The sequence below is a fragment of the Amblyraja radiata genome, chromosome 1, assembly GCF_010909765.2.
Source record: "Amblyraja radiata isolate CabotCenter1 chromosome 1, sAmbRad1.1.pri, whole genome shotgun sequence".
In the NCBI taxonomy this organism is placed as follows: domain Eukaryota; kingdom Metazoa; phylum Chordata; class Chondrichthyes; order Rajiformes; family Rajidae; genus Amblyraja; species Amblyraja radiata.
Window position 1 is genome coordinate 55,237,132 of NC_045956.1, and position 20,951 is coordinate 55,258,082.

A 20,951-nucleotide genomic window follows, 5' to 3' on the forward strand; every position below is an offset into this window, starting at 1 on the left:
ACTTTCACCGATCCCGTCACTGCTTTCCGATTCATGGTGAAAACCTACGGGTGTAATCTCTCAGATTCATGGTGAAAACCTGTGTGTAAACCTTCCTGACTTACCCTTCATTTGTTTGCATTTCAGACAGTTTTGTATATTAAAACTGTATTTTCATTTATTTTCTCTAGAGATTGAAAGATGTTGCTGGCGAAGCATTTTACCCTTTGCTGGAAGATGAGTGAGTGTTGCCGATTAACTGAATCCTGGCGTGAGTTGTAATTTAGTCAGGGATTTCTAGTGATATCGAGAGCACAGGACTTAACCTTAGTCACTGGTTGAATGTGTAAGTCTCTGCCACAATGGGAAGATGAAGGGTCAACCTAACTTTTATTAAGGGTCAAGTCACGAGTGTTTAATCATCACATGTTGCCAACAATGGAACAATGAAGTTCTCACTTGTGTAGGGAGTAACTGTCTACCTCTTTCATGTCCCTCAAACTATCCCTGACCAGACTTTGCTGGCTTTACCTTGTGTTATTCCCTTATCTGTATCTATACACTGTAAATGGATTGATTGTAATCATGTATTGTCTTTCTGCTGACCGGTTAGCATGCAACAAAAAGCTTTTCACTGTACCTCGGGACACATGACAATAAACTAAACTGAATTGAACTGCAGATAATGGTTTAAACAGAAGAAAGACGCAAAAAGCTGGAGTGATTCAGTGGGTCAGGCGGCATCTCTGGAGAAAAAAAATAGGTGCTGTTTTGGGAAAGCAGAAAGGGGTGGGGATGGGAAGATGAGGCTAGTGGTGAGATCCCATTACAGGTGGCAAAAATATCGGAGGATTATGTGCTGTATGCGACAGCTGATGGGCTGAGAACTAGGGGGATTCTGTCCCTGGTGCGTCTGGGGAAATAGGGAGCCTTCCTGGTGGGGGATGGAGGTGTAGAGTGACCTAACCTCCACTGACCTTCGTTCCCCTCTACCCCCACCTCTACAAGGTCCGACTCCACCACGACGTGGAGCTTGTCTTCTGTCACCGCCGACTCCATACCTTATTTTATGATGACCCTGGGATGATCCCTTCTCCTGTCTCCACCTATCCCACTCTTCTTGGAATCCCCCGGGCGACCTTTTACCCTCTTTAGACCTTTACACTTCCAACTACCTGACATCAACCGTCTCAACCTTTCATCTCCCTTACCTACTCTAACCTTCCCCCCTTTAAACGAACAGCCCTCCCTCCGCTCACTCAGCAGCAACCCCAACAAGTTGAGACGGTTGATGATTCTGTGTTATTCAACCTCATTTCTGAGATTGCATTACGCTAAGTATTCATTCCCTGAAAGAAATATGTAATTGTCCCAAACCACTTACAATGCCATTCTGCTGTTAGCTACTAAATCTATTATGCTGGTAGACAAAAATGCTGGAGAAACTCAGCGGGTGAGGCAGCATCTATGGAGCGAAGGAAATAGGCAACGTTTCGGGTCAAGACCCTTCTTCAGACTGATGTGAGGGTGGGGTGGGGGGCGGGAAGAAGAAAGAAAGAGGCGGAGACAGTGGGAGATCTGAGAAGGGGAGGAGAAAGCAGGGACTACCTGAAATTAGAGAGGTCTCTCGACCCGAAACGTTCCCTATTTCCTTTGCTCCATAGATGCTGCCTCACCCGCTGAGTTTCTCCAGCATTTTTGTCTACCTTCGATTTTGAAATCTGGAGTAAAACAGAAAAAGCTGGAAACATTCGCCATTTCAAGTAGGGTGGGCGAACAGGCATTGAAGCAAAAACTGCAGATACTGAAAATGTGGAACAGAAATAGACAATGCTAGGAATCGACAGTAGGTCAGAGAACAGACAGTAGGACAGCATCTATGGAGAGACAAACCGAATGAATCTTTTAGGTCATTGACTTTTCACCAGAACTGGATAAGTGAGAAAACAAGTTTGTTTTAAGTAGCAGAACGCCTCCATTCAGTCTGCAGGGGTGACCCCAAACTTCAACTTACATTTTCTCATTTGCGATCAAGGGTCATTAACCTGAAACATCAATTTTGTTTCTGTCTGCCTTACCTGCTGAGAATTTCCATCGATTTTTGTCGACAAACAAGCAGATTGTTTTTTTTTGTTGGATAAAAGTGATCTCTTCCTTGGTTTCAGAGAAATTACAACGTTGGTTTCTACCCCAAACTAGAGCAGTCCTCAGTTCTCTTCACCTCCCCCCTTCTGGTCAACTTTATGTCCATATCTGCTTCCAACATTTCCCTACATTTCTTGGATACATGGCTAGTCCAAGGGAATTAACATTCCTCTGGGCTTAAACCCTGACAATAATTCCAAAAGTGACAGGAAAATATCAAAAGCTGATTTGGATGTAAAAATCTGATCTCAGGGAAACTTCTGTGATGTTTTTGTTTTCCTGGCACATTATTGCTTGCTTTCCAACTAGGGTCCAGATAGTTTATTTTTATTAAGAACTTTATAGAAAGATGTTTCAAAACTATAAAAACGAAATGTTAAAAAAACACGTGTTTAAATGTAATTTTACATTGCAAATGTTATGTTCTGTACATTGAATTGTTTTGATTTCAAATGTCAACAGGACATAGGGGGCAGACAAAGACTAAATTAAAATGGGAATGGATCCATTTTTAATGTACAGGACCTTTGATAGTTGTGTTCTAATAATTGGTGCTCCACACAATTTGGATAATGAGATGTTTATAATATGTTGGTACATGTATGAAGTGTGATGTGATTGATGACTTGGCCGTCTGCATTAGGAATAATCGTTTGCAGAGATAAGTTAGTTTTCAATGGAGATCCAGTGGCTAAAATGCACTTTAATTTAAATAAAAATTGCACACAGCTGTGATCAGGCTATTTACAGTACACTGGTTAACAAGCATCCATTTCCAAAATTGGTACAAGTAATTTTTACTGAGTTTCAACATCTGGTCTTGCCTGTGATGGCATCTGGTAAAATCTATTGTGCATCTATTTGATAATGCAGTGATATTATCTTTCGGCAAATGCTCAATAAAGAAATGACAAAAGAACATAATCGCCTCTCTTTAGTACATACTTATTGCTCTTTGAGCGGAACTGATTGCCTAATATTGGCTGGGGTCAGCAACTATTCAAGTGGTTTTGGTGTAATAGAGATACATCCATTCTGATGGATTTGAAATGTTTGTCTTGCCATTCATTTGCTTCTTACCCATCAGAAACAGCCATAACGCATGGCACAAGCTTCAAGTGTGAGGTGTTGTACTTTGGGAGTTTGTATATAGTTAATGACAAGACCTTAACAACATTGGTGTACAGGGAGATCTTGGGGTCCAAGTCCAAAGCTTCCTGAAAGTAGCAACATAACTAGAGTGGTGAAAGTTGAAAGGAGATTTGCGGGGCAAGTTTTTTTACACAGGGAGTAGTGGGTGCCTGGAACGAGTTGCCAGGGGTGGTGGTGTTTAAGAGACCTTTGGATAGGCATGTGGCTATGCGGAGAATGGAGGGATATGGATCAAGTGCAGGCAGATGAGATTGGTTTAAGTTAGTATCACGTTTGGCACAGACATTATGGGCTGAAGGGCCAGTTCCCGTGCTGCACTCTCCTATGTTCAAGTCACCAAACCAATCAGGACTCCTATCTAGGTTCAGCAGTCTTTCCCTCTAATATGTTCTGTGCCATGCTGGTCTCATTTCTACGCATTGGAAGTCACATTTGCTGTCCATGTAGACACTGATGGCAACACTTTTAAAAGCTACTCCCTAAAAAGTTGCTTTTCATCGTCACACACAATACCTAATGCTTGGATTTCCTTAATTATTAAGGAATGTGAGGATAAGAAAATTGTACATTTTATGAAGAGAGAAAAATGTTTAATAATCTACAATATGAGTCTTAATGTGCAAATGAAAATTAATAAACACTGAGAGTTTGATCATATCATGATACTCTATGCAATCAAAATTCTTTTAATGAGTTTTGAACACAGTTATGTTTTGGCAAAGTTCGTATTAGTGTCTCCCATTTCGTTTAAACGTCAGGGGTGGGGGAACGGAGTGTTGGACGATCTAATAAAGCATGTGATAACCTCCAATCAAAGGGGTGACCATGTTCCTCTCCCTGTGGATATTTCATGGCCTTATACTAACGTGTGGAAGATGCCTTCCATTTTAAAATGTGAAAATGGGTACAATGGCCTTTTCTTTAGTTTTTTTGGTTTAGTTTAGTTTAGTTTATTGTCACGTGTACAGAGGTACAGTGAAAATCTTTTGTCGTGTGCTGACCAGTCCGCAGAAAGACAAGACATGATTACAATTGAGCCATCTGCAGTGCAAACACTGCTGTTGGAGTAGAGATTTAAAAGTGTGGAGCAATTGTAATACATGGTTGCAAATCCACTTCTGTGACTAACACACAAAGAGTTCTGTTAAATATCTGTGATCTGATGAAGGTTTAATATGATAATTTACTTGAAAAAAGGAAGTTTCATGACAAAACTGTGGGCATCATTTAGTTATTTTGGTAGTAACCTGCAGAAGTAGTAACAATGAGAGTAATTTGTACATGGCATATTATTGCTACTATCAATTATAATTCCAGCAAACACTGAAAAATCACAAGCTAATCTTATCGAAGTCCTCACCACCCTTAATACTATGTCCAGTTACTATATACACTTGTGTAGGAAGGAACTGCAGATGCTGGTTTAAACCGAAGATAGACACAAAAAGCTGGAGTAACTCAGCGGGGCAGGCAGCATCTCTGGAGGGAAGGAATGGATGATGTTTCGGGTCGAGACCCTTCTTCAGACTTGTTTAGTTGGATGATGTGCAACTGCTTTTGAGAAAGATAAACAGACATAAATTAATTTGCCAATAGTGTGATAAAGTTGTAGAGTGTTGTTTTTGTTAGGCAATGACCATGAATGAGAAATATGAGACAACCGAATACTGAACGTACAGTCTTTTCCCCAGAGTAGGGGAATCAAGAACCATAGGTTTAAGGTGAGAGGGGTAAGATTTAATAGGAACCTGAGTGGCAACTTTTTCTCACAGAGGTTAGTGGGTATATGGTATAAGCTGCCAGAGGAGGTAATTGAGGCAGGTCATATAACAACATTTAAAAGACCTTTGGACAGGTACATGGATAGGAACGGTTTGGAGGGATCTGGGCTAAACGCGGGCAGAAAGGATCAGTGTTGAAGGGGTATCTTGGACGTCATGGGCAAGTTGGGCTGAAGGACCTGTTTCCATGCTGTATGACTTTGTGACTTGTTTATCAGCAGGAATCTCTAAACTAATATCATTCAAATTTTCCATCCTAATTGACTGTGTGGGAGCACAGCATGGATGGCTACTGGCCAAAGCAATTAAAGCTGAAATGTACCCTTTAATTTGCTCATAACTCGGTCTGCTAACATTAATAGATCGTGACGTTCCAATTTGGGATTTTTTTCACCAGTGAGACATCCGTGGCGAGGGCAGCCAGTGTAAACCTCCTGGGTAACAGAATTCAAAAGGAAAAAAACAAAAACATCGTGCAAGCAGTTGCGTGGAATTCATGGGCCTATTTCCCAGAACGCCACAGCTCGCTCACTGGATACAATTTAAATTCACTTTGTTCTCAATAAATCCAAAGCTGAAACCATTTTCATTGACGTTGATTTTAGTTTTAGTTATATTAATTAAGTGTGGGACTACATTGAAGCTATGGGTTGTTCAAGTCTACTCAATTATGCATCCTGCTGGTCTTTTATCCCTATGAATTTGGATGTCATTGATAAGAAATTATATGCAGCTGGGATATTTATTGACATAAAAAAAGCATTTGATACAATTAATCATGATATTTTATTAAAAAAATTGGAGAGGTATGGAATTAGAGGAATAGTACTGGACTGGATTAAAAGCTACTTAAGTAACAGGCAACAGTTTGTAAATCTGGGTAGTCATAATTCTACATGCTTGGACATTGTGTGTGGTGTACCACAGGGGTCAGTGCTGGGCCCAAAATTATTTATCATGTACATAAATGATATTTGTAATGTGTCCAATGTCTTGAGGCTGGTTTTGTTTGCAGATGATACAAATATTTTTTGTTCTGGGGAAAATTTAAAACAGCTATTGGATAAAATAATAAAAGAAATGGGTAAATTGAAAATATGGTTTGATAGGAATAAAATTTCATTAAATCTGAGTAAAACTAAAATAATGTTATTTGGTAATTGTAGAATAAATACACTAGTAAGTATAAAGATAAATGGGGTGGAAGTTGAAAGAGTGCATGAAAATAAATTTCTTGGGGTTATAATTGACGATAAAATAAGCTGGAAATCACATATTAAACATGTAAAATTAAAATTGTCAAAAAGTATCTCTGTATTATACAAAGCCAAGCAAGCTCTGGATTACAAATCACTCCGTATTCTTTATTGTTCATTGATTTTACCCTACTTAAATTATTGTGCAGAAGTCTGGGGTAATAACTATAAAAATTCGATACACTCATTAACCATGATGCAAAAAAGAGCAATTCGTATTATCCATAATGCTAAGTATCTGGGTCATACGAATCCATTATTTTTAGAGTCAAAATTATTAAAATTAGAAGATTTGGTTACATTCAAAACAGCTCAGATAATGTTTAGGGCCAAAAATAAAAATTTACCTGGAAACATTCAAAAATTATTTAACGAGCGTGTGGGGGGTTACAATTTAAGAGGAATATTTAACTTTAAGAAACAAAAAGTCCGTACGACTAGAAAAACCTTTTGTATTTCGGTTTGTGGAGTAGGAGTGTGGAATAAATTGAACGGGGAATTGAAGCAATGCACAAACATGAATCATTTTAAAATGATATATAAAAAAATAATTCTCAAGGGGTACAGGGATGGAGGGGATGGTTGACAAGTGGGGGTTAGTGTTTATCTATTGCTTTACTATTGTTTACTTATGTTTGGGTACTTCAGTTATGAGGTTTGTATGTACATAATAGTTGTATGTATATATATGTCTGTAGGTATTATGGGAAATTGCCTAGGGTAGTATTATTATTAGTAATGAATTGATTTTTAAATATGGTAGAAGTGTTGGGGAAAAGGGGTGAGATTTAATAAGTTATTCTTCTTCTCACTCCTTTTCGAGCTTGTACAGACACAGAGTTGGACATTGGAACTTTGATTTTGTTCTTCTCATTGGTTTGTAAATATTGATTGTAATGTCCAATTGTTTGATAATTTCGATTTTGTTAATATTAATGTCGTTAATGTCTTTACTTGTTCGGAATAAATAAATAAATAAATAAAAATAAATAAATAAAAATGTAAACATAGATGGATTGGTTAGTAAGTTTGCAGATGACATCAAGATCGCTGGGGTCACGGACTGTGAGGAAGGCTGTCAAAGTATACAGCAGGATATAGATCAGCTGCAGAAATGGGCGGAGAAATGCAGATGGAGATTAATCCGAGCCAGTGTTGAAACATGGGAGGATAAATGCAAGGGGTAGATAAACGATTAATGCCAGATCGTTAACACCATTGATCTGCAGAGGAATCTTAGGATTCAAGTCCATAATTCCTGGAAAGTGGTCACACAAGTACACAAGTGTAAATAAGGCACACGGTATGCTTGCTTTCATTGGTCAGGACATTGAGTATACAAGTTAGGAGGTCATGATACAGCTTTGGTTAGGTCGCATTTAGAATATTGTGCGCATTTCTGATCGCCTCATTACAGGAAAGATATGGAGGATTTGGAAAGGGTGCAGAGGAGGTTTACCATAATGATGCCTGAACTATTAAGTAATATTTGCTGCAGGGAGAGATTGGACATAGTTGGATTGTTTTCTCTGCAACACTGGAGGTTGTGGGGAGACCTGACAGAAGCAGATAAAATTATGAAAGGCATAGATAGGGTAGACAGTCAGAACCCTATTCCCAGAATGGAAATATCAAATGCTAGAGGACATAACTTTAAGATAAGAGAGGCAAAGTTTAAAGGAGGTGTGTGTGGCAATTTTTTTTACACAAGGTACGGTGAGTGCCTGGAGCGCTCTGTCAGGAGATGGTGTTGGAGGTAAATATGATAATGGCATTTAAGAGAGTCTTGGATTGGCATATGCATTGAATGGACCGATAGGATTATGTGCAGGCAGATAAGACTTGGGCTTGATATCATAGATAGACACAAAATGCTGGAGTAACTCTCTGGATAGAAGGAATGGGTGACGTTTCGGGTTGAGACCCTTCTTGTTTGGCACAGACATTGTCGGCCAGGGGACTCATTACTGTACAGTACTGTTGAATGTTCTAATGCAATAATATTCCACAATGTAACATCCTGTTTTCTCATTAATTTTGAAGGCAGTCGACTATATCACCTTCCAACAGCAACCAAGAACTTTCTGCTGCAGCCTCACTGCCTCTCATTATACGCGAGAAAGATACGGAGTACCAGCTACACCGAATCATACTCTTTGACAGGCTGCTAAAGGTGCGACTCAAACGCCGTACATTAAATCCGATGTATTCACTTTCTCATGTTAACTGAAGTGGAAAGGGAGAGAAGTCTTTCACTGCTGGTCTGGCAGTTTCTTTGCGAAAAGAATGCCATTTTTTACCTTAATGTTAACGAGGAAGATGTGATCATTTTGGTTGAATATAATGAAGAATATATAAAACTTTATCAACATACAAAACAATTAAATTTTGAATTGGGTGATAAACCACAAAAACTATTAGCGCGACAACTTCGTAAACTGGACGGGGAAAAAACAGTTTACAAAATTAGAACAGACAAGGGAGAAACATTAACACTGCCTAAAGATATTAATGATAGATTTTTACAATACTATCAAAAATTGTATTCATCTAAAATGGCAGAACAATCAGCAGGAATGGAAACATTTCTACAGAAATGTAAGCTTGCGGGTTTAGATCAGAAAGAGAGAGAATCGCTAGGTGCTGAAATTACGATAAAAGACATCGAAGAGTCAATTAAATCTTTAAAAAACGGAAAGGCTGCAGGTCCTGCAGGTCTAAGTTCTGAATTTTATTAAAACATTTATGATCTGGTTTCTCCACGCCTACAGACACTGTACAAATACGCTTACACTCAACAGAAACTCCCAGAAACTCTAAATGAATCTACAATCATACTCATACCAGAAACGGATAAGGATCTTGAAGACCCAGGTTCATATAGAGCAATAGCCCTCTTAAATACTGATCAGAAAATATTAACTAAAATTCTATCTCATAGATTGAGCTTAGTGATTAACAAATTAATACACCCCGACCAAACAGGTTTTATTCCAAAACGTTATTCATTTTATAATCTGAGAAGACTATTCAATATTATATACTCCGATAGAATTCCTAATGCAAATCTAACAATTATTTTGTTAGATGCTGAAAAAGCATTTGACCAGGTAGAATGGCCATATTTATTTTCGGTGATGGAAACATTTCAATTGGGAGAGAAGTACTGTACATGGGTTAAATTGTTATACTCTAATCCAACAGCTAGAATATTAACAAACCAAATGTTATCAACTAAATTTAATCTCTCTAGAGGTTGTAGACAAGGATGTTCACTATCCCCACTATTATTTGCTCTTGCAATCGAACCCTTAGCAGAAAGCGTTAGAACCCATACAGGAATATACGGATACAACACTAGAGACACAAGGAATAAAATTTCCTTATATGCAGATGATGTACTAATATATATTACAAAGTTAGAAACTAGTATTCCAAATCTATTAAATTTAATAACTCAATTCGGTCAGTTTTCAGGATATAGAATTAATTGGAATAAAAGTGAAATCATGCCAATAACAAAACTCAATTTACATACATTACAACAATCCCCTTTTAAAATAGTTAAAGATAAATTTAAATACTTAGGAATCTATGTAACTAAGACATATACCTCTTTATTTAAACTAAATTTTCAACCCTTACTGAATAAACTACACAAGAATATTCAATACTGGAAAACACTTCCCATTTCAATGCTTGGTAGAATTAATGCTATAAAAATGATCTTCTTACCGCAACTACTGTACCTATTTCAATTAATCCCGATATATATCCCAAAAACTTTTTTCAAAAAAGTCGACTCCATTGTTACAAGTTTTATCTGGGATTATAAGAATCATGCAATAAGTAAAAAACATTTATGTAAATCAAAGATAAATGGAGGTTTGGCTTTGCCAAATTTCTTGTTTTATTTCTGGGCAGTCCATATTAAAAACATGAATTTCTGGCTGGAAGAAATGGATCAACAACCAGATTAGTTAAGGATGGAAAAGGAAGACTGTTTACCTTTTGAAATTGGTCCGATCATATTTCCTCCCACAAAACTGCACAAAAAACCTATAAGGAAAACCCCATAATACATAGTGGAATACGAATTTGGAAACAATTAAAAAAAGTTTTAAAATTGAATAATATACCACTATGCCTTCCCATTGTAAATAATCCTTTATTCAAGCCATCCTTTTTGGATAAGGGTTTCACACAATGGAAAAATTATGGAATTAAAAAGATTGGACATCTTTATGGGAAAGGCACTTTTCTTTCATTTCAAGAGTTACAACAGAATCATGGACTGCACTCAAATAATTTATTCAGATATCTACAAATAAGAGATTATGTTAAATCTAATACACAAGTCTACAGGACTAGGGAACCAGAAATCCTTAATGAATGTTTGAACAAGCATCCTAACACTGAAAAATTAATAGCTTATATTTATAACACCCTCCTAAACAACGAGGTACCACCGACGGAACCATATAGACACACATGGGAAAATGAATTAGGTCATCCTATAACGAAAGATATTTGGGACGAATGTTTACAACATATACATCAATGTTCGTTAAATGCCAGACATGCTTTAATACAATTTAGTCTTACATAGATTACACTACTCTAAAATAAAACTAAATAGAATCTTCCCACAAATCTCTCCTATTTGTGATAAATGTCTACATCTAGAGGCTAATTTAACACATACGTTTGCAAATTGTATAAAAATTAAACATTTCTGGACTGATATTTTTGAAATAATTTCAGAAGTTATTAATACAAAACTGGATCCAAACTCAAAATTAATAATACTTGGAATATCAGAACAAAGTTTAACACTCACAACAAGCCAAAGAAATGTCCTCAACTACAGTATAATAACCGGGAAAAAATTAATATTAAAATTTTGGAAAGGCCCTATAACCCCCACAATTAAAATGTGGATTGCGGAAATGTCGGAGACCCTATACCTAGAAAGAATTAGACTTGTCTTAATGGACAAACAAGAGCTTTTTGATAAAATATGGGCTCCATTCATTAATTATCTGACGGGATAGATTGGCCCAGCACGAAAACCCAACTGAAACTTGAACTCAGGATTAGATGAAAAGTCATACTTTATAATCTACGAACCTATCGCCAATGACGTATTATAAGTAATCCATTCCACCTTTTCTGTTTTTTTGATATTTGTACCTCTTTATTCTCTCTTTCTCTCTTTTTCTATATTTAAAAAAAACACTAGAAGCAGAAGTAATCGACAATTGAAAATTTTAATAATGTATGACAGATGTATATGAAAAGTTTTTTTACTATAATATGTAACTATACTTTATATTATGTGTACTTCTAATAAAAATATTATTAAAAAAAAAAGAATATAATGAAGAATATTATTGCTATTTTCTTTTACTAATATCTTTTGGGCTAAACACCTCTTGCAAATTTAGATCCGGTAACACTTGCAATGTTTTCTAGGTTATTTTATCCCCTGTTTTTTATTCAGATGAGAGGATGGGATGACAGTACTGCCATCAGCAAATAGGGTGAAGAACACAATTGTGAAATAACGTGAAATGTAATTGAGCTTGAGGTTTTGATGACCATTCTTCTCTCTCTTATTATTCAGGCTTACCCGTATAAAAAGAATCAAATATGGAGAGAATCAAGAGTGGACATTCCTCCATTGGTGAGAGGTTTGACCTGGGCTGCACTACTTGGAGTCGAGGTAAGAACAAGTTGTTGCAGAAGTTTTCTTTTCTGATAAACGGTTCAATTTCTTTGCAATCTCAAGGAAGAAATCTATCCTTTTCTCATCTGGGTTCTTAAACAATTACTGCTGTTGGGGAAGAGGCACAGAACTAAATGCCACAGTTATCACATGGTGATCCAAAAATCTGCTGCCCTGGATCTACTAAAATGCATTGTAGGTAGACACAAAATGCTGGAGTAAAGGGGCTGTCCGACTTGGGCGACCTAATTGGCGAGTTTAGAAGAGTTTGGAAAAAATGACATGTTGAAGACCTCCTTCGACTATGTAGAAGACCTCCTTCGACTATGTTGAAGACCAGCTTCGACTAGCTATGACTAGCTATGACTAACTCCGGGAAAATTAGACACCCAATAGCGGAGAGTGAAGACGACCTCCTTCGATCTCCTTCGACCTCCCTTCGACTATGATGAAGACTATCTACGACTACCTTCGACTACCCTCGATTACCTACGACTGACATGTCGACCTACTTTGATCTACTACGACTAAACTTACGACCTTTTTCTACTCGCGGGCATTTTTTAACATATTGAAAAAAACGCCGCAACGCAGCTGAGGCCTCGAGTACGCGGAGACCACTCTCGAGCATGAAGGAGAGTTACGAAGATCTCCTACGACCTCGTGTCGACCATGCTGCGAGTATGAGTCAAGGGCAAATTCGCCAGAACTTGCGGATTAGGTCGGCCAAGTGGAACAGGCCCTTAACTCAGCAGGTCAGGCAGCATCTCTGGAGAGAAGGAATGGGTGGCATTTCGGGTCAAGACCCTTCTTCAGACTAAAATGCATTGGCAGATGAGAAAAATAAGCTTACTCCGTGGTGTAACAGTTAGTGCCGTGAATGGCTTCAGATTTTATTTACAGTGTAAAATATCTGATTTGGCAGCAGTTTCTAAGAAAGTAACAAGGTTATACAGTATGAGAGTAATTGTCTGCAATTATGCTTTTTTGGCCACAAGAGTGTAGTCTTGCCTCATGTGTGATTAAAGTTCAGGATATACACAATATACATTTTACAAAAGTAACTGTGAACCCATTTTTAAGTCAAGCACTCTTCCCTTATTTTTATATAATTCATTTAATTTATATTATTTATACATGGAAACCTTGGGAAAAAATGTAGGAATAAACATAGAAACATAGAAATTAGGTGCAGGAGTAGGCCATTCGGCCCTTCGAGCCTGCACCGCCATTCAATATGATCATGGCTGATCATCCAACTCAGTATCCCGTACCTGCCTTCTCTCCATACCCTCTGATCACCTTAGCCACAAGGGCCACATCTAACTCCCTCTTAAATATAGCCAATGAACTGGCCTCGACTACCCTCTGTGGCAGAGAGTTCCAGAGATTCACCACTCTCTGTGTGAAAAAAGTTCTTCTCATCTCGGTTTTAAAGGATTTCCCCCTTATCCTTAAGCTGTGACCCCTTGTCCTGGACTTCCCCAACATCGGGAGCAATCTTCCTGCATCTAGCCTGTCCAACCCCTTAAGAATTTTGTAAGTTTCTATAAGATCCCCTCTCAATCTCCTAAATTCTAGAGAGTATAAACGTAACAAAATATGAATACGTTCATGGAAAACTTTGGCATGGCAGACATGGGATTTGTAACAGTTCTATGTTCTATGTGGTCAACTAACTGCTTATTTTACCAATAGCTGTCAACTGAGAACGTGAAAAATTGCATTCATGAAGTTGCTTAGTAATTATCTTAGCCGAGGATAATTCAGGTGTACATTAGAAAAATTAGATTTATGTTAAAATCAGAAAGGGGGAAGTTAAACATCATGATTCAATTTAAAGTAGATCATATCATTAGGAGATTATGTTGATATATTACACTTGGGTTTTGTGAATATAGTAACCATTGCATACTAAATATGTATTTAGTTAATCATGAACTAATTACATAAATATCTATATTACTAAAAGTCTGTTCTTGACCGGTTTTGGCCATCTGTGCTGCGATTTCCGAGAGATCGCCGCCACCTACGGCCGCCATTTTTGGCCACCTTGCTCAGAGCCCCCCTCTGCCGTATGTGTGCCGAGGATTGTGCCATCGATGTGCCGTCGATGAAAAATGACAGAGATATTAATGATTTTACGAAATTCCCCATTTTCTCTGCTGCCCCTGCTGGCGGCAGGGGGGAGGGACTATAAAACCAGGAAGTGGTGTGCCTCAATCAGTGTCTGCAAGCTGGAGGAAGGCAGAGGGTCACGTTTCTCTGAGCTGTGAATAACACTGAACATATGTCTACTCAAATGTAAGTGTCCTTATTGGTTCTAAAACGCTTGCAGAATGTGTCTATTGGTTCTAAAATGTTTGCAAAAAGTGTTTATTGGTTCTAAAATGTTTGCAAAAAGTGTTTATTGGTTCTAAAATGTTTGCAAAAAGTGTCTCTTTTGGTTCTACAATGCTTGCAGAATGTGTCTTTTTTGGTTCTAAAATGCTTTTTAGGTTCTCCTCCCCCTTACCTCTCCCCCCTCTCCTCCCCCTCTCCTCCTCCCCCCTCTCCTCTCCCCCCTCTCCTCTCCGTCCTCTCCTCCCCCCCTATCCTCTCCCCCCTTCTCCTCTCCCCCCCTTTCTTCTCCTCCCCCCCTCTCCTCCCCCCCCCTCTCCTCTCCCCCTCTCCTCTCCCCCCCTCTCTTCTCCTCTCCCCTCCTCTCCCCCCCTCTCCTCCCCCCCTCTCCTCTCCCCCCTCTCCTCTCCCCCCTCTCCTCCCCCCCTCTCCTCTCCCCCTTCTCCTCCCCCCTCTCCTCTCCCCCTTCTCCTCTCCCCCCCCTCTCCTCTCCCCCCTCTCCTCTCCTCTCCCCCCCCCTCCTCTCCCCCCTCTCTCTCTCCCCTCTTTTCTCTCCCCTCCTCCCCTCCATCCCCTCCCCCACCCTCCCTCCCTCCCCTAAACTCCCTCCCCTCCACACCCCCTACCCTCTTCCCTCCACCCTCCCCCTTCCTGCTCCCCACCTCACCCCCCTCTCAGCACCCCCTCTCTCTCACCCTCTCTCTCTCCTCCCCTCCTCCCCCACCATTCCTCCCTCACTCACCCTCCCTCTTCTCCTCCTCTCCACCCCCCCTATCCCTCTTGCCCCTCTCTCTGTGTCTCTGTCTCTCTCTCTGCCTCTGCCCCTTCTCTCTCTGCCCTCACTCTCTACCCCCACCCCCCCCCCCCCCCCCGCTCTCTAGATGTGACTGCAAGTTGGGGGCTATGCATCAGTAGATAGGGTGGTTATGGGGTAAAAGGAGCAAATTAATAATATTAATATAATATCAAGGGGGTAATTAGCGTGAATGCGGGGGGGGGGAGATAGTTAGTGTGTGTGACGCTGCGTGCCGCCTCCCCCCCCACAACCGCACGTTGGGGGAACAGACCCAACGGGTCTGCACTTGGTCTAGTATTTTATGTAATTAGTTCCGTGGATTGTCACCTGGTCGTGGTGGAGAAGCTTGTGTGGACCTGAGATCCTGAGAGCGATGCTCCTGGTAGGGCCACGCATGGCAGTAAGGTCGAGGGGGTGGTCTCTGACAAAGAGCAATCCAACCAAAACCTCAACGGTGGAACAGGCTGACCTTAGTGGAGTGTCACAGCGGCTGGGAAGGCGGATGAATGCTGCAACAGAAAAGAGTCTCCGGTCGTCTTGGACTCCATGCCACTGGATCCTGACCCATATCTGTCAAGGACCATGGGGTGGTTGTCTGTGCACCAGTTTCTCCACGTTAAATAAAGTCATGCACAGGCATCCGCCATATAGAGAATAACACCCTGGAGACACCCATAATTAGTCATGACCGAAGGGGGCCTAAGAAGATTTTATGCTGTAAGAAAGAATAAAAATAATTTGGTTTGAAATGTTTATTGGATAGAAAAACCTTTTTAAACATTAATACAGAGAAACCTTCCAAGTAGTATCAGTGAGGTGGAAGCAGAATAGATTTTAACTCTGGGTGGGAGAATCGGAAGTTGTACTGAGATGTTTATTCAGGTTGTAGTTGAAGGGAAAGAGATAAAAAGACTGAAGGAGTTTGAGGAGGAGTTCCAGAAAAGGTGGTTTAAAATGCTGGTAGGATTTGACAGTGGAACCAGGGGAAGAGTAAAGTTTAGGAAGGAACTACAGATGCTGGTTTAAACCGAAGATGGAATCAAAAGATTGGAGTACTCAGCGGCACAGACAGCATCTCTGGATGAAAAGGAATAGATGACGTTTTGGGTCGAGACCCTTTTTCAGAATGTTTGGCATATTCAAGTAAATAGACAACACTAACAGCAGTACAACCAATACCTGCTAATCCCAGAGGCCTGTCTCACCATTCCCACTTTCTTCTTTATATCGTCCCTCATGCATGTCAACTCTTAGTCCTGATGCAGGGTCTTGACCCAAAATATCGATAATTCCTTCCCCCCCTCCCCTCCCACACAAAAATGCTGCTCGATCCGTTAAATTCCGCTAGTGGTTTGTTTTGCCCCAATGTCTTGCTTTTTGCACACAGTCTTTATTTTTTCACTGTCTTCCAGAATTTATGCATAATTGATGTTCTGTGTCTTGTATGAGACTATGTGCCCATGATACTGCTGCATGCACGCTTTTCACTGTACCTGCACCTCACCGTGCATATGTCGACTCGATTTGACACAACTCCAAGCAGCTGCCAGTCCAACTTCTGAGTGCAGAGTGACGGCGATATGGTGTGAGTGACGATAGGAAAAGGCTTTGTGGTGACGACAAGATCAGAGACAAAGGATTAATTTTATTAGATCAGCAAAGGCAGTCGCATTGTGTCGGTTGGGCCGAACCAAGGGAGCAATAATGCGAGTTGGAGGGAACTTGAGTGGGGTGGTTTTACTTGTGTGATGGAAGAAAAAATGTAAAGAGAATATTTCATACTTTAGAATGCAAGCATGATGCGAATGATGTTTACTTCTGTTTGTAATGTTTGAGTATCTGTACTTTTACTTTAGTTTTAGAGATACAGCATTGAAACAGGCACTTTGGCCCACCGAGTTCACAATGGAAGTTTAAATTGGCTTCAGAAGAGACAGTACCAAGACATTATCTGGTGCTAGTTGCTAGACATCTATAATTCTGTTATGATAGCTTTACTGGGCCTCCGCGCATCCCTCTGCAATTCCTCATCCACAGACCACAGTCTGTTCGAATTGGCAGAAATACATCTTCCTCATTAACTATCAGCTGCGTGATCAGCCCCCTGCTCTATACTCATGGCCGTGTATCCAGACGTAGTGCAAACTCCCATCTTCAAGTTTGCCGACGCCACCACCGTTGTTGGACGAATTACAGATGGTGATGAATCAGAGTATAGAAGTGAGATCGACCGATTGACCAAATGGTGCCAGCACAACAACCTGGCTCTCAACATCAGTAAAACCAATGAACTGATTGTGGAATTTGGAAGAGGAAGGATGAGGACCCACAATCCTGTTTGTATCCGTTTATATCAGTTATAAGTTTGGAGAGAGTCAAAAACGTCAAATTCCTGGTTGTGCATATTTCCAAAGATCTTTCTTGGACCCAGCACACTGATACAATTATAAATAAAGCAAATCAATGCCATTACTTCCTGAGAAGATTACGGAGATTTGGTATGCCAGAGAGGATTCTCTAGAACTTCTACAGATACACAGGAGAGCACATAATTACTGGCTGCATCAGGGCCTGGTTCGGCAACTTGAACGTCCAGGAGTGGAAAAGACGGGAAAAAGTTGTGAACACTGCCCAGTCCATCACCGGCTCTGACCTCCCCACCATCGAAGGGATTTATCAGAGTCGCTGCCTCAAAAAGGCAGCCAGCATCATCAGAGACTCACACCATCCGGGCAACACACTCATTTCACCACTGCCATCGGGAAGAAGGTACAGGAGCCTGAAAACTGTAACATCCAGGTTCAGGAACAGCTTCTTCCCTACAGCCATCAGGCTATTAAACACTACAACCTCAAATAAGCTCTGAACTACAATAGACTATTATTATTATTATTATTATTTTTATTATTATTATTACAATACTATTGTTTGTTTTTTGAGTATGAGTGTATGTGTATATATACAGTATGTGTGTGTGTGTATATGTATGTACTTGTGAGTATGTGTATATATACACACTGAACTTTTTCTCTCTCGTTTATCATATTGTTTACAGTGTACAATGTTTACATATTCTATTGTGATGCAGCAAGAATTTCACTGTTCTATCTGGGACATATAACAATAAAACACTCTTGACTTGACGACCTAATCATGGTCAGGAATTGCAGTAGCATTCAGATTTCTTTGTTATTTTCTAGGGTGGGAAAAGACATAAGCAAAAACGAAATTTAGTTTTTGAAGACTGCCCAACAGTAGAAAATATTCCAGCTCTTCATTAACACAACCATTTGCTCACTTAAGAGTTAAAAGTTATAGTTGTCAAGGAGTGTATCAACACAGCACAATAATATATCTCGTCGTGTGTGGTACAGAATTCCTCCCTGTATAAATTAGAGCATCCTGTGGTCAAGCATTCCAACTTGCCAAACTGGGGAACAGCTGACTAACAGCTTCACAAAAAAAAAGCTGACACCTCAAAACCAGTTCCTGAATATAGAACATGGAGTTACACTAGACATTCTTTGAGGCCTTCTTCATAACTTGCATTCCTGATATGGCTATCCTTAATTTGGAAATTGTTTGGAAATTCTCTCTTGCTTCGTGCAGAACAAATGCAAGTGACTGTATGTGTATTAATAATTACCATGACCTATAGTTTTTAAGCTACTTCTGTGGTTTCCCCCTTTTTTATGCCTTTTCCTCCAATTCACAGGGCACTTTGGTTTCCTGATTCACAACCTACAATCCTCTCAATGTAGTGGCTAATTACTTTTCTGGAGTTTGACATCTCAATCTACAAAACATGTATATAAAATGTCTTAATTAAAGCTAGAGTCATAGAGCTTGCTTTAAAGGACAAATAATAATTATCCTTAGAATTATACTTTTTTCAAATCAATTGATAAATCATAAAGCATAATTGGTTCTACATGTCTCAGACTAAAACACTATTTGTCTGTGTTATTACACTGAGGGCTATTATGGTTCAAGAGAAACTATCCCAATAACATTGGCGAGGATGAATACGACATCGTTCTTAAATACTATCTCTGATTATGACTTTCCGTCTTGGGATATTTTGTTTTCCTAAATATTTATTCATGTAGACAACCACCCAAGTTGCAGAATCAATCCTTGCAATATATTTGATTCCAAAATTATTAACTGGTGCAGTAAAAAATGAATTTAGTCACACAAATAACAATTCTGGAACTCTTTATCGTTGAAAAAAATTGCTAAAGAGAACTAAGAATAGTCTTAAAGGCTATTTAAGAAATCTCCCTATTTCTTCAATTTTTTTGTAACTGTATTTTAAAAATATTTGTTGCAGCACTGAAGTTCATTTTATATGCTAAATGAGTCAAGATGATATGTTCTGAGCTGCATTATATATTATTTACAAGGCACAGGGCCAGGATCTTAGAAATGATTCATCTGGATGTACATTTTTAGTTGACATGAAAAGATGTGCCAAATGGCATCCTTGTGTACTTTATATTTCTACAATTCTCAATCAGTTGATAAAGGAGTGGATCCACATATTTGTTCGTAACCCACTTTATACGTTAAGATTAGATTGAATAATAGAAATAATTAATTTGTACTTTTTTCCCCACTTATTCTATTGCATTGACTTATTACTTGTGAATTTATATAACTGGTCCCAGCAAGTGCTAAAGATTAGACATGCTCAATAATTAGTAAGTTCATAAATTATTGGAGCAGAATTAGGGCATTCGGCCCATCAAGTCTACTCTGCCATTCGACCATGGCTAATCTATCTTTCCCTCCCAGCCCTTCCTCCTCCCCATAACCCCTGGCACCCGTACTAATCAAGAATCTCCACCGTAAAAATATCCATTGACTTGGCCTCCACAGCCTTCTGTAGCAATGAATTCACAAGGTATTCTGTTACATCTTTGCTGTGATTTATCCTAGATTACACTTAATATTTTACCTAGCTGGGCATTTTGATAATTATATTTTTGTGTTCTCAGTGTCTCTACTATAACCAGTTTAACTTGTTTTTTAAACATCAGAGTAATTTGTATCCTCTTCAGAAAATCAATGAAATGTGACAACTTTCATAAGTCTAACAAAAGTAAGAATGTTTTGTATTCAAATGTTGTTTCTGTGTGAAAGGAAAAAAGGTGAAAAAAAGCAGTGGAACAATATTTTCTTAAGCACTGTCTGAAAAGTTTGTCTACGGACAATACTAGGTATTGTAAACTTCCAATCGGTGTTAATTATTTAGATGAAACTGATCATATCATAATTTCAGGGAGACATTCAAGCAAAATATGATGCGATTGACAAAGATACTCCAATACCAACTGATCGACAGGTAAAGGCAAACGGCTGAAGTCATTATCCACATTTTTCTAAATTATCAGTGCCAGAGCACTTTATGCAATTGTTGTGTTACTTTGCTATGTGTAATTAGTGAAATTGTAGTCAAACTACAACGTCCTTTTTATCTATTATCTCTGACTAACTTTTAGCCAATGTAATTATAAAGATAACTAGTGATATCGACATTAAATACATTTCAGAAAGTAATTTATCGGTAGTGGAACTTTAAGATGTGGAAAGTGGATGCTGTGTAAATTAATATTCTTTCATTGGGCATCATACCAGTAATCATTTTATATTATTAAGGATATGGCAGGCTCCTCTTTCCTGAGCAAAACAAAAATTCTGGGATGGTACCGTTCTTCAGACTAAAGATGAGACCCAACCCAAAATGTCGTCTGTCCATTTCCTTCAACAGA

At 39.1% G+C, this 20,951-nt stretch overlaps 1 protein-coding gene across 1 annotated transcript in view; it reads left to right on the top strand.

Annotated features, from left to right (window-relative positions):
- The window catches only part of tbck (TBC1 domain containing kinase), a 264,109-nt gene that overhangs the window by 97,933 nt on the left and 145,225 nt on the right, over positions 1 to 20,951 (top strand). Inside the window, exons 13-16 of the mRNA XM_033022118.1 lie at positions 171 to 220; positions 8,357 to 8,486; positions 11,940 to 12,038; positions 20,462 to 20,524. Of these exons, the coding sequence (XP_032878009.1) occupies positions 171 to 220; positions 8,357 to 8,486; positions 11,940 to 12,038; positions 20,462 to 20,524 (342 nt within the window). The remainder of the gene's footprint in view (positions 1 to 170; positions 221 to 8,356; positions 8,487 to 11,939; positions 12,039 to 20,461; positions 20,525 to 20,951) is intronic.